The 15254-nt window shown below is 38.4% G+C and overlaps 1 protein-coding gene across 2 annotated transcripts in view; it reads right to left on the bottom strand.

Moving 5' to 3' along the window:
- slc8a4a (solute carrier family 8 member 4a) overlaps nucleotides 1-15254 on the bottom strand; it is a 115813-nt gene that overhangs the window by 9155 nt on the left and 91404 nt on the right. For both annotated transcript variants that reach the window (XM_017698782.2, XM_017698780.2), the window contains 4 exons: nucleotides 6898-7004; nucleotides 2926-3050; nucleotides 2258-2357; nucleotides 244-516 (listed from right to left, as the gene is read on the bottom strand). In XM_017698782.2, the coding sequence (XP_017554271.1) occupies nucleotides 244-516; nucleotides 2258-2357; nucleotides 2926-3050; nucleotides 6898-7004 (605 nt within the window). The remainder of the gene's footprint in view (nucleotides 1-243; nucleotides 517-2257; nucleotides 2358-2925; nucleotides 3051-6897; nucleotides 7005-15254) is intronic.

The raw sequence follows: 15254 nt of genomic DNA, 5'->3' as shown, positions 1-15254 counted from the left end.
TTGTGGAGGCTCAACACCTCACTAAAACACTTTATATTGGTTTTTCACTTATCTAACAGACAGACTTTGAAATGGGTGCTACTGCTATGTAGGCCTATGTAGGCCTAGTGATAAACTAAAGAGGCAACATTTGGATACCAAACAAGTCTTGGCTGTTAATAGCATTTGGGATAAGGGAAAACACAAACATGATGTGTATAAAGTTGTGGCCTATTGCTTGGTTTGACCTGACTGCACACTCACCAGGCACTGAGGTGCCAAGGGCCACAAACACCACAGCCGTCACTGAGTCCTTCAGGCCAATGGTGCAGCCAAAGTGGGAGGCCAAGTCTCCAGTGACGGCGGTCAGCACCCCAATGAGTGAGATGGACACGAAGAAGCAAGCCCAGCCATTCCAGTACTCCGTAGGTGGCACGAAAGCAAACAGAACCTTCCAGAAGACAGTCAAGAAGTGCATGATGTAATCAAAGCAGGAGGGCAGGCGCTCTTCTCCACTTTCCTCTTCATCGTCATCACCTGGGGGAGGCAGCCATGGAGGTTATGTAATGCTTACAGAAGTGGTCCACATCAAATTTTTACAAAGAGCCATAACCATGTCCTTGAAGAGCAGTTTAACATTCATTGATATTGTCTTGAATGCAATGTGTCTGATTCATCTTACATAGCTTTTTGAGTGTTTGTAGTGGTCTACCATGAGCCCGGCATTTTCAGACAAAATCAATAACTGTAACATTTTCATGAGTGCACTGTTGTTAAGCCTGCTTAAGCTTTTTAAGACTTTTCTAACCTGATACCCAGAAAAGGCTATGGTGCAAAATAAAACATTATGGCTGGCCTAATGCCATGTTGCTTTTACTTAGATCCATCAACAATCCCTGAAGCTTAACAAACTAGGCTAACATTAGCAACTGTTTTTAGCAATCCTAATGTTTGAGCATTGAGACTATTGAGGACTCCGTACATGAAGGAATGACAAATTCAAAGTGAAATTTTTTACAGCCTTGAATGTCATCTGGATTCATATAGCCACTGCTGTGGAATCAGCCCTCATTCTAGATGGATGTCTGCTGTAGCTGTTGCAAATCACAACCACAAAGGTTCAATTAGCAAGGTGTGAACTCATGATGTTTGCTAAGAAGTTTTAATGAATAAATTAATTTGCATTTCTCTTGCATACCTCAAATTAATTCTCTTTAATACTTATTTTATATCCTAGAAAATGAGCAGACTAGTTTTAAAGGAGAATTCCACTGATTTTAATTCCTGCATTATTAAATATTCACAGTGGTGGTGACAGGAACCAGACATCTGATATGTTTAATGATTCTAAAAGCTCCCTCACAGTAAGTTATTACCTGAAATGGTTATGGTTATATCACTGCCTGATGCCTGAGACATTGTTTTAAAATAGTTTTGACTTAGGATTGAAACATATCTTTTAAAACCTATTTATGACAAAGATGTGCATGCAGGTGCATTGTATGGCAAAGTAGTCTCCAGAGAAAGCTTATTCTTTCAGATTTACCACTATGTTACCATCATCAGCATTACATAAAAACTAAGAAGACACATGTAGATGTACTGCAAACTTTCAAGAGTAAAAAAAGGCTACATTTGCATTGCTGACAAACCCTGATTCCTATCACCACCATTGTAAAGAAATGTGAGTTGGTGACATTCTTTACAATAAAGTATTTTCCACCAAAGCACTCTGGATGACACTGTTTATATTTCAAGCACTGATTACATCTTACCCCTTAGTACATCTTAGACTCTCTGGGTGGTCATTCATGTGTGACGTGCTGACAGACAAGTGATAGTGATATTCCACTGAATTTAACTCCAAGACTGGTACTGAGATTTCAAAGATCCATAAGTTCCCTAGTCTTATTTAATTTGAAATATGAAATAAATGTGTTTATTTGAATAGAAATGTAATTTAATAATTAACCAGATTCTGGGCACAATAAATGGATGGGGTGTAGGGGGAAAATGCTTGTGCCTGTGTACTTTTCAACCTTCATTAAACAGTTTCAATGATATGAGATGTAGGCTTTGGGTTGAGCTGCTGTAAGGCATCTCACAGGGAACAAATGGGGGCTGATGACAATGTAGACAAGCCATCAGACATTAATCAGATAATGAAGCAGGTATTTCATTAGAATATAAATGAGCTAGGCTGCAATTAAACATTGATGGATAGAAATGAGCTGTGTGTGTGTGTGTGTGTGTGTGTGTGTATGTTAGAGGAACTGACCTGCGCTGACAGTGACAGCACTGACAAACTGCTCTCTCCAGCTACTGCTGCCCACCACCAATGCAAGGTTAGTCTTCTTTATCAGCTTATCCACCGTGTTCTGCATACACAAACATACACACGCACGCACACACACACACACACACACACACACACACACACACACACATACACACACAGTAAAAAATGAAGCAACTCACTCATCTCCAATGTGACATTGAGGTGTGTAAATGACTAATCTAACCCTCCAGACAGCCTGGGAATAGAAGAGGTCTCTGCTAAACTGATTTGAGAACAGTGAGGCAGCACGGCAGCCGGAAAAACCATCCCCCCTCCAAATTTCATTCTGTCCAGTGTCATCCTGTCTGCTGCTTCTGGTTTGTGTTTTCTCTGAGAGGGCACAGTCTGTGTAATCTTGTAGAGGAAGCCATGGAGAGTCATGACATGTCTGTCTCACATCTCTCCTAAATCCCCTGAGCCGCTCCACCTGGCTGACCTGCTGTATGGAGTCTGTCACCATGGGGACGAGTGGGAGGGAATCAAGACACAGTAATAAAACAGTGACCCCAGAGGTCTAGATGTGTGAGAGATTGGGTGAAATCCAGGGTCATAAATACTGTAATGTCCTGCAGACTGACAAAACAACTAGTCTGACTTGCAGAACACACCTTGAACTCGTACGACTCCTCGATCACCACTTCCAGCTTTGTGTGTTCTCCAAGACTCGGGCAACCCATCTTAGCCACCTCTTCCTCCTCGACCCCCACTGCTGGCTTATTATCATTGGAATCACCTGTAGGGAAACACAGACTTACCTTTAGGCTTGACCTAGAACTTAAACTTTATTGCAACATGTACTAGTAAGGCCCAACTCAACTACTTTGTGACCTATAACAATACCTATTTTAGGTGGCTAAAAAATAATACAGCCTATGACACTGGCCATGTCACAGTCATTAAATTTTCACTGATGGTTAACTGCCACATAAAATACTGCAATTAACTATTTAATTTTCAAGCCTAATGTGGCCAAACTGGTTGATTAGCTATGTTGCTTCCAAAGTAGAACAATGAGTGGTGTTTTACAAAGCACTTAATTCCATTTACATTTTGAGTTATAATTCTAAAAGTACAATATGTGAAACAAAAGCTCTGTTTTATAGTGTCTGATCTAAAGGCGAAAAAAGGCACAAAATGCTACATTGTTTGTATCAAAACTTTGTATGAAAAAAGTTTCTCAAGCCAGAAAAAAACTGGCAGAATATCCATCAAAAAAGTATGATCTGCTTATCATGAAATGGGCAAACTATGACATCGTGCAGTATGTTTTCCACTTTGGAGAGGTGTAAGGAGAATGAAGAGTTTCTCCACCTCGTTCAAGAGTTATAATGCATACTTTCACTCACAGCCGGAGTTGGAGCTGATTTTGGAGATGCAGCACAAAACAAATAGGCTGAATGCAAATAAAATTTTTGCTCCTCACAGAAAGGAAAAATGGAGACAGGGCACTACTGTCCATTTCGGAAAAGTGAAAGTAGCATAAAGAACATCATCGCTTCATTCAGAAGCTGAAACGTTGAGTGTTTTCACACATAACAGGAATGATTCTAGCCCAGTTTGAGCTTCTTTTTTTGGGGATTCTGATTGTTTTAGTATTTGTGGAAGTTGTACGTGCACAGCCAATCCATCTTTTCAGGTAGCGCTATGCCGACACCCGAGATGACTGTGATTGGTCAATGAGCTCTTGTCACTGGTGAAAGTTTTCAAAAAACTAAAACTTTCAATGATGTCAATAATGCCACATTTGGTGTGCAAGATATCATCAGTTATACATTTACATAATTTATTGTCATCTAAATAATCACGTTCAGTGTGTAAAGGCCTTAACATTTGCTAGCCTATTTGGTAACAAGCTAGACACAATACAACAAGATATGTTACGATATGTGATCTTCCATTAAAATACAATATTAGATGTATAGAATGGACTGTGTCACTGTTGGCGCCTCCCACCCCTCTATGTGCTTTTTGTTTAATTTTTGATCTTGCTTCTTTGTTTTGGTTTTCAGTCCTGGCCCATTGTTTCGTGAGTCCACCCCTGATTGTTTCTACCTGTTTCCCACCTGTCCCTCGTCATCCCTGTGTTATATAAGCCCAGTGTTTGCCCTGGTCTGTGTTGGTCTTTGTTTGTATGCTTGTTTGATGTCAGATGTACTGATTATTTGTATGTATGCTTGTTTGACGTGCTGTCTCCTCTGTTGTATGTTCTTGGAGTTGTGTCTGCCCATCGATCGCTATGTATTGGCCATTTGAACATTTGAACCTGAACTGTTCTGACTACGACCCTCGATTTGCCCAAAATAAAACTCGCTTATCTCAGCACATGCGTCCGCCTCATCGCTTCGCGTTACAGACTAAAGGAAATGACCCAAAATGATTTGGAAAAAAATACATTTCCATTGACTTACATTGAAAGTAATGTAGTTTTTTCCTTCTCCGGTAAAGTTGCCATTTTAGAGATACAAAGTTTTCTTCAGACAACAGCAATATGGACAATATGTATTGTCTTATTACACCCCTCATCATTCCAGCTCTTTAATCAATATCTGTACGGCTGCAATTAATCTCTTACAGAAAGTCATACAGAGAGTAAATCTATAAGAAATACACATTTCAAAGGTAAAAATACAGACATATGAGGCAACACTGCAAATGTAAAATAAAATAACTAAAATAATTTCAAAAACTCAGATTTGCATCTGCTTCAGATATGTACCAGTTGGAGATATGTACCTGATCATATCAGATATGCACCCAATCAAGGACCAAATATCAAAATCGCTCGAATCTGATCATAAAGAATTCAAATTATGTGTTCTCACACCTCTGAAAAAATGTAATCTAATTATATTTAGGCCAACAAATTAACACTTTAACTCTGTAAAGTGAACACTGCCTCATAATCTGCTGAATAATGTACAGTCTCAACTGTCAAGTTCTTTCAGTGTTCATAATCATCACCCCATAATTACTCTGATGCAATAGCCCAGATAAATATAGGCACATTAAAAATATTTCTCTCTGCTTCTTTTTGCACGCTATAGCAAGCAATGAAAGAGAGAGAGGAGAATCTAGGAAAAAGAAACTTAGATTTAAATGGCAATAAGAACATTTTTAATAGGATCCTACAATAGCTTTGGCAAATTGAATAGCATGGTGAAGAACATTAAATTAGAGCAGTAAGTGTATAATTAATGTGCAGAATGGCCCGGAGACACTGCTCCAACATGGCCGCATGCACTGAGACCAATTACTGTCTGTCCTGATGGGACTCATCCTCCAGCTATTCATGCACTCAAAAATATTCAACTATCCAACTGTTCGTGATTCACTTATGAACAACCTAGTACATAATGTAACATAATTGAGATTAGAATTCTTTCCATTTGTCCTATTTCCCGTCTGGCATACGATGAGTCTCCCTCACTCCTGATATTAACTAAAGGCTTATATCAGTTACCTTATATCAGTTATATAATATTTTCCACTATCCTGACAGTAAATATCTATCACAGTACACTGTTAGAAATAAATGTGATTACATACATGATTCATTCATCACAGTACAAACAATGGAAGTGAACCCTCAAAGGTACAACAGTGGTTTAAGGTCCAATTTTCATAACCAAATGTTTTAAATCAGAACAATAAAATAAAAAGCCTGGAGGTGAGACGGGGTGTGTGGAGTCAGTCCAGTTTAGAAAATATAATTTCAATGGGCTCTGCTACAGTTGTGTTCCCTGACTAAAGGTACTGTGATGTACCCCTGAGGGTACCACTACAGTGACAAGAGAGGTACTGCCCCAGCGACAGTGTTGTACCTTTTTTTCTGAGAGTGTATACAAAAGAAGCTTTTATTAGTATTATTACTATTATTGTTGTTATTTTGTTGTTGTTTTGTTGAAAGTGTCTAAAAATATATGGTTATTGGGAGGGTGTGTGTGGGGGTGTTGAGAGAGAAATACATTTGGTTTAGAGAGGGAACAGAAGATGAATATTTCAAGCATTGCTATTTAATTAACAAAATTGACATTTCGTGTTTTTGCACTTTACTGTCATTTGTCTTTTGACCAGTGAAGTGTAAGCATTAAAACCTGAATCGATTAAGGCTTCAATTTCACAGTAAAATTGATTTTTAAGTGTTACTTTGATTAATAGCACAAATTTCTGAAAAATGCAAAAACTAGACATATATTCACACTTAAATGATACATTCTGTAAAGCAAAGATGACAAATTGATACAAGATTCCAGAAACAAGGTATTCTTACCTCAAGTAGGGGTAAAGATTTCCTTTTTTATGCTATGAAAACTCTCTGCTGTTCTAGTTTTCCTCTGTGTATAAGTTTATACATTATACATTAATAAAACTTTGTAGGGGCAACATAAAGGTCATTTTCTCCTATAAGATGTGGCAACGTATTCTAACAATTCAGACTACACAGCCACAGAGAGCTAAAGAACAGCCATAGATTTATAGAAGCCACTCATTTCTACTGACCCAAGTTTTGCATGTTTTTAAAGACTAAAGCTGATGTTTTAAGGGAAGATAATCTTGCCCAAAAGAAAATGTTTCCTGACCGTGCTTCTGTCCAATCTCCAGCAGTACGGGTTCCCCCAGATGGATGGTGAAAGTCTTGTTCTTCTCATACTCCTCATCATCAATGATCTTTACCTCCAGGATCTTCCTATAAAGGACAGACACAGAACAGTCATTAGTAAAAGGGGAGGGGGTTCAGAGAGAGAGAGAGAGAGAGAGAGAGAGAGAGAGAGAGAGAGAGAGAGAGAGAGAGAGAACCTTAAATGAGGCAGGAAAATGTGTGTGACTACAGATCTCATTGACCTCAAAACGGACTGCAAGAAGACCAAAGATTTACCAGAATAAGTCAACATTATGCAAATTTTCTACCAAAGAATGTTGAACCTTTAACTAAAGTGACATTATTGTGTGTAAATGCTGTATGGCAATGAAATATGAAATATTATTGTGCACTATGGGATGGTTAAATATACTTTTTAGATTGACCTAAATATACTTTTTAGATGCTAGATTCTAACTGCCGTTCTTTAACATAGACAGAGGATATTAAATCTTATCTGAGCTCTTTGGAGCTTTTTATACTTTTATACATTACATTATATCATCATATCATACCATGTTTCATGAATATCTGTGTGGTTGAATTACTTTTCCCTGTTATTTTCTCCAAACTATGAAAGAAAAACATGTAGATGTTTATTTGTTCATTTCTGATAATCATCAAAGGACTCAAGCTTTCCCTTTTACTGTAGACAACATTAGATGATGGTGGCCTGTAAATAATCAAGCACTGACATATTTCCTACTCTAATTCAGTACCTCAGCACATTGCATTTGAAAAATCTGAGGTAGACAGTTTTTGTTGTTTTGACATGTACTGAATGTGACACCTTGATCTAAGATTATGTTTATTTTTCCTATTGCTCATGGCCTGCTGCAATGGAAAAAACTACAGATAAAAGATAATAAGTGTCCTTTTTTGTGTGGTTATATTGCCTAATATACATGTAAATAACCCTGAATTAAAGGTGATGATCTGCACTTTAACCTCTACGCGGTTACTGCAACAAAATCCATGTCATTGTCCAGCTACATAAGTGCTGCTCTCCATGTCATGCATTTTAAATTATGCATACTTACTGTACTGTACTGTACAAAAGTCAGGGACCACCATTCATATATTTAGCAGAAAATATAACAAGGCTCAATAAATTTTTTATTTTTTTTTTGGCATTTTTTAGCATGTCCACTCTCTGCTTTTATTACAGCTTCCATTCATTTCAGGAGATATGCTTTCATATTTATAAAGAAATCTACAGAGAAATTATATATAAAACCATTTTCAAACATTTCTAAATAGAACCATACACAACAAATTCTCCATCAAGCCGTGTCCTTTCAGCAGTGCTGCTCTCTGAGCTACATTATAAAGTAGGCTATGTGATGTTGAGTTACCTATCAAAGCTATAATTGGTTCTCATGCTATGTGTTGTAGGTTACCTTATACAGTGCTGTCTTGCTAGCTTTCTGATCATTACAGTCATGTATAACTTGTAGCAAGAGCAGCCTAGAGCCTGTCTATATGACATGTTTTTTTCAAGGGCAAATGCCCCCCTTTAAAAAAAATGTCTGCATAATGAATTAGTTACGATGTAAAAAAAGTCATTTAGAGTGATGAGAACTGCTCCATTCTAGAGAAGCTTATAGATTGTGTGCACAATTATTAGGCAAGTCTTATTTTTGAGGATTATTTTTATTAATGACCAGCTAGAGTTAATCCAAAATATTAATAAACCTCAAACATGAATGTTTAAGAAAAATAAAGTGAAGTTTTGGCTTTCTTAGGAGAATATCTATATGTGCACATTTATTGGGCAACTATAATGGTGCAGAATTATTACGCAGCTAAATGAAAAACATTTTCCCATCTCACTTTTTTTTTATTTTCATCTGTTCAAGTGAGAATTATAAACAAACAACTCAAAGCTTTCCAATGAACATTTCTGAGAAAAAAAAAATAAAATCAGTGACCAATACAGCCACCCTTCTTTTCAATAACAGTGATAAGCCTTCCATTCATGGAGTCAGTTTCTTGATCTGTTGACGATCAACTTTTTGTGCAGCAGCAACCACAGCCTGCAGACACTGTTCAGAGAGGTGTACTGTTTTCCATCACTGCAACTCTCCCGTTTAAGAATTGCCCACAAGTTCTCAATTGGGCTTAGGTCAGGTGAGGAAGGGGGGCATGTCATAAGTTTTTCATCTTTAAAGCCTTTACTGGCTAGCCATGCAGAGGAGTAATTGGGTGCATGTGATGGAGCATTGTCCTGAATAAAAATCATCTTTTTGAAAGATGCAGATTCTTCCTGGACCACTGCTTAAAGAAAGTGTCTTCTAAAAACTGGCAGTAGGCTTGGGAGTTGATTTTGAGCCCATCTTCAACCCGAAAAGGTCCAACCAGCTCAACTTTAATAATACCAGCACGTACCAGTACCCCACCTCCACCTTGCTGGCGTCTGACTCGACGTGGAGCTCTGTCCCGTTACTGATCCAGCCACAGGCCCATCCATCTGGTCCATCAAGAGTCACTCTCATTTAATCAGTCCATAAAACCTTTGAAAAATCTGTCTTCAGATTCCTCTTGGACCAGTCTAGACGCTTCAGCTTATGTGTCTTGTTCAGTGGTGGTTGGGTTTCAGCCTTCCTTACCTTGGCCACGTCTCTGAGCGCTGAACATCTTGTGCTTCTTGATACTCCAGGTAGGTTGCAGTTCTGGAATATGACAGAACTGGAAGATAATGGGTTCCTGGTAGCTTCACGCTGGATTCTTCTCAAATCCTTGGCAGTAATTTTGCGTCTTTTTTTCTCAGCACGTTTCTTGCGACCCTGTTGACTATTTGCAACAAAATGTTTGATGGTTCTGTGATCACGCCCCAATATCTTAGCAATTTCAAGAGTTTGTCTCTGAGAGACTTTTGGTAATTTTTTACTTTTCAGAGTCAGTTCAATCTCTTTTTTGGCTCCTTTTGCCTAAAGAAAAAAGCTGCCTAATAATTATGCACACCTTGATATAGGGTGTTGACCTCCTTAGGCCACACCCTCCCTCATTACACAGATACACATCACCTGCTATGCTTAAATCCATTAAGCATTCAAGTTTATCCAGCTTGGAGTTAGAAAATATGCCTAAAAATTATAATATGGTCAAAATACTCACTTGCCTAATAATTGTGCACACAGTGTAGAGTCAGAGTCGCAGTGGTGGTGAAAAGAACAAGAGATTTCAAGAGTTTAATGCCTCTAAAAACTACATCACCCAAAGTTATTACATGAAATAATTGTGAATTCACTGTCTGATGCCTGAGGCATTGTTTTAGGCATTGTTTTATGACAGTTTTGAGACAAGCTTTTGGCCTTTTACTGAGTACCCCTCTACTTGCAGGCACTGGCATTTTAATGCAAAATAGTTAGTTAAAAACATCACATATCAGTTATTTCAATGATTTAGATGCAGGAACTCAAAGAACATTTGCATACATATTTTATCATATAGACAGGTGTTGGGCTAAAATCAAAAATCCTGTACTTCACTGAAAGTAAAGATACCCTAGATAAAATATTACCTGAGTAAAAGTAGACGTCTCTATATTATGACTTAAGTTGAAGTACAAAGGTAGGCCAACGTGGTTTTATTGCATTAAAAGTGGTGATAAATATTGTGTTATATTATTTTCATGAACAGGCATTCAGACATGAAAAATGATTTAGTAACTGAGTTAGCTGTTCATTACTGCTGCCACACAGCCCTCCTTAACAGACATATTGTACACAGAACTAATATATGGTGCTTACAACAATGTAATAAGAAGAACAAATGTATAATTTTTAGTATAATGGCTCTTATTTCAGTACAATGTCAATTACTGCATACTGCAAATACTGCCAAAAGCTGTTTATAAACACCCAAATATTGCTTTTTAAATGTTATTTAATGCTTATGCATGTTTTATGAAGTATCTATGTAGCCAGCGTCCCACTTTGTATCAGTGTATATAAATGAGCCAAAGAGTTATGTAACTCAATAGCACTTTTCGGAGGCTAATATCATTGCTTAAGGAGTTATTCATTCACAAATACATTACTATGATTTCTATGATGGGTAATAAAAAAGCAAATTTATACAAGAATATTTAGCAGTCACAGTTGGAATGCCAAAGGACTTTAATTACTGATCATATAAATCAGTGTCTGTCATAACTACAGCTCTTGACTCCAAAACATTTCTGTGGTGGTGAAGCTTAGAGAGTAGAGGAACAGCACACACCATCTGCTGTATAAAATAAGAAGACCGAGAGAGAATGAGGAGAGGGAAATCAAGTGAGGACAGCTATGAGTGTGGCCAACTGTGCACCGCATGATGATAGGCTTAATTTCCTCACCTAAGTCCTGGGTCCTGGGTGACATGCTAGCACATTAGTACTGCAGGAAGCTAATGCAATAGGTACACCATAACTGCACTCCACTCATTAAAGCCCATTAACATAAACACATCAGCACAGATAGGAGAGCTAACCATGTCAGAGGACCAACTCATTTCTGCACAGTGTTGCCATATGGCAAACATTACTTCCTTTCAGTGTTTGGCTTTGCACAAAATAAGTCCTTTTTTCTATTTCTATGAAAGAGGACATTATGAGTAACAAGGTATACTTTGTTCTGCTTATATGCCATTCTGTTCCAGTCTGCACTTACTTCACATATACACATCAAACTGAAGCCTGCTTTCTGAAGCCCTCTCAAATATCTCAAATAATGTACAATATGTATACACAACTACTTTGCAAAATATTAAAGCATTGTAGGAAGTGTTTGAACTATGGGACGTTACATAGATGAAAGCAGTTTAAGAGCTAATCATTTTATAAAAAATGATTAAACATAATTGTTGCTATTGGCAACAGCATGCAGTAATGGAACTTCAAATCTGCAATGCATACAATGAGAGAAGATGAAGCCATTACCATTGTACACCTCTGTTTTCACACATTTTTATATACAAAGTTATTTTTTATCAATATAATGATTTTCATACCTCTCTGTAGTCTTAAAATATTAAAGCATACATTGAATTTTTTCCTTTCTTTGATGAGGAATGTTTGCTGAGTCTCATGGCAATGCAATCTTTCAGTCCCATTGTATGTGTTATAGATTACAGATCCATTACTGCATGCTGCAGTAGTAAATGTAATTCAGTTCTTTCCAACTCTCATCGTCATTCCTTCTAGAACACTGAACGACTGCATGTATCATGAACACACAGAGTTCGACAAATTATATATAGCCTGTAAACAACAACCAGTGACTGTATAAGCAACATGGAAAGTATGTGAGTGGATGACAGCCCATTATGACATTACCTTTATACATTTATTTTAAACATTTTTGCTGTTTTCAGAAAAAAAGTACTCATAGTTTCTTATAATCTTTTTAAAATGTGGCATTACTCTTTTGCTAGTACATTATATTAGTTACATTTTTAGTCATATAAAATCTCCATTTATGTCCTTTTGTAACTTTTTAAAGACTTTTAAAAATGTCAGATGTTCATTTACTATGTTTAACTTAAAAATTGCCTGAAAAGTGAGTGTCACGTGGTGCGATGCGGGTGAAGTTCACTGAGTAGTGAGCTCCGCGCTGCTCTGCTCTAATTTATCCTTTTATTATTCACAACCTCTAAGTTTTGTGTTCGGTTTTGGCAGATAATATTAGCGAGGGCCTAAAGATGTCGAGAAATCTGAAGTCGGCGGCCTGTGGAGATAAAACGACATCTCGTTTCTCATGGCCAAGAAACTGCCGCAGATCAAGATGGCGGAGACGCACCTGAAATGCAAGGGGCGCCACACTCGCACCACCTCAGGCAATATATCAGAAACATTTTTGCAGCGTTAACCAAGATTTCTAGCGACCTGGAGGCTCTGGAAGAAATACGTCGCTCCACTTCCTCGGTGGAAGCAAAACTTTCTGCTCTGATTACGCGGATCGAGGAGGTCGAGAAACGGGTGGAATTCCTCGAATCGGCCGAGAAAGACAGAGGCAGAGCCGCCGGCTAGGAAGACTGACGTTAGTCTGCTCTGGGAGAAACTGGAGGACACGGAGAGCCGCTCGAGGCGCAACAACCTTCGCTTGATCGGAGTTCCCGAAGGCAAGGAAGGAGCAGATGCGGTGAAACTCGTGGAGGAGTTGATTCTACAACTACTTGAGATGGAGAAGAAATGTGAAATTGAACGGGCTCACAGGGTCTCGGGTCCTCGGCCCACAGCGGGAGACAGACCCAGACACTTGCTAGCGAGATGTTTGCGGTGCTCAGACACGGAGAAGGTGCTACGAGCGGCCAAGGATAAAGGCAAGCTGTGTTGGGAAAACAACAACATTATGCTGCTCCCCGACTACTCCAAGGCCACGCAGATGAAACGGGACAAATTCAGAGGATTTGAACGGGAGGTGAGATTCCGACTGCTGTATCCAGCCAAGCTGAAAATCGAAACGAAAGAGGGTGACTGTCCTTTTGACTGTCCTAAGAAGGCTCTGGCGTTCGCCAACGCTATGGAGTAAGTGCTGGTGGAGAAGACGGGGATGGAGGCTCATTTTCACGTAGCCGTAATGGACAGTATGGTTTTTATTTGTGAATCCCCGTTTTCATGCTTAGCAACTGTTGCCATTTTTTTATTAATTATTTATTCTATATATAATTTTATTAATAGGTACTTGGGTTGTGGAAGTTGAATGTTTAGCAGAGTGGGCGGGACGGTTTGGCGGAACCTCATAAATGCCTCATGGACCGTCGGGTTTCCGTGGATTAGTACCAGGGGGGTATTTCACTGTGCAAAGTTCGGGTTTAGGTGCACAGTTTCATTTGGGAGTAGCTTGTGGGGAGATCATTGGGAATTGTTATCAGTGCTATTTGTTGAACGGATATTTTGGGTCTGGTCATTGGTTGGTAATACTTTACCTATGTCGCCTGTTTGAAGTTCATTGCGTCTCTCCACTTGGAATGTTAATGGCCTGGGAATCCAATTAAGAGAAGGAAAGTTTTGAATAGCTTTCGGGGTTATAACTATGATGTGGTGTTTCTACAAGAAACGCATATTTCATTAGAAGAGTCTAAAAACTTTGCTCGAGCATGTTTAGTCATGTGTTTTGCAGTCAGGGGTCTAGTAAAAGCAAAGGAGTCATTATATTGGTCAATAGACATTTACAATTTAAGTGTATTAAACAAATTAAGGATGATCTAGGGAGAATTATTATTGTCTTGGCTGAAATACAGGGACAAAAAATTATTTTAGCTAATATTTATACCCCCAACGATGACAATCCAGCTTTTTTTGTAGATCTAGAAGGTAAATTGCAAGTTGCTCAATAGGGAATATTATAATATCTGACCATGCTATGGTGAGTCTGGATTTGTTATCTCAGCACGAAAGGCGGTGGTCCTGTCGATGGAGACTAAACACATCGATTCTACAGGAACCCCATAATGTAGAATGGTTGAGGGATGAGCTAAAAGAGTATTTTGAAACTAACTGGTCCTCAGTCTCGTCTAGAGGGGTAGCATGGGAAGCCCTGAAGGCAGTCCTCAGGGGGTGTATTATTCAATATACCTCATTCAGTAAGAGGATAAAAGAGTTTGAAAAGAATTGTTAGATTTACAGGATAAAATTAAACGTGGGGAAGAAGAGCAGAAACGACAAATTTCTAATGAGGGGTTTCGTGAATTGACTAAATTAAAATGTCAATGTAATGCTATTCTGTCCCAAAAGGTGGAGTTTAACTTATTTAGGGCAAGACATACTTATTTTGAGTCGGGAGATAAGGCAGGGAAGTTACTTGCTAGATATATAAAACAGAAAGAAATACCTGCTGCTATCTCAGCAGTCAGATCCTCTTCCAGGGATATTGTATTAGCAAATGTGGAGATTAATAAGACCTTTAAAGAATTTTATATAGATCTTTATAGCTCTGTATCTACCGCCACAGAAGAGGAAATGTGTTACTTCCTAGAACCTCTAGGGCTTCCTAAATTGTTGGAGGACCAGAAAGAATATCTTGACTCTGATATAACTGTAGAGGAAACTATAGACGTGATTAAGGATCTTCCAGCGGGTAAGGCCCCAGGGCCTGATGGTTTTAATGCTGAGTTTTTCAAGACTTCATCAGAATTGGCTCCATATTTGTTAGAATTGTACACAGAGGCCATAGAAAGGGGCCAGTTACCAAAAACAATGAGGCAGGCATTGATAACTTTGGTTCCAAAAAAGGGTAAAGACCCCTGTGAATGTAAAAATTATCGCCCGATTTCATTAATTCAGACTGATGTTAAAATAATTTCTAAAATCTCAGC

Source organism: Pygocentrus nattereri, chromosome 16 (assembly GCF_015220715.1).
Source record: "Pygocentrus nattereri isolate fPygNat1 chromosome 16, fPygNat1.pri, whole genome shotgun sequence".
Lineage (NCBI taxonomy): Eukaryota > Metazoa > Chordata > Actinopteri > Characiformes > Serrasalmidae > Pygocentrus > Pygocentrus nattereri.
This window is presented reverse-complemented; position numbering and strand designations above follow the sequence as displayed.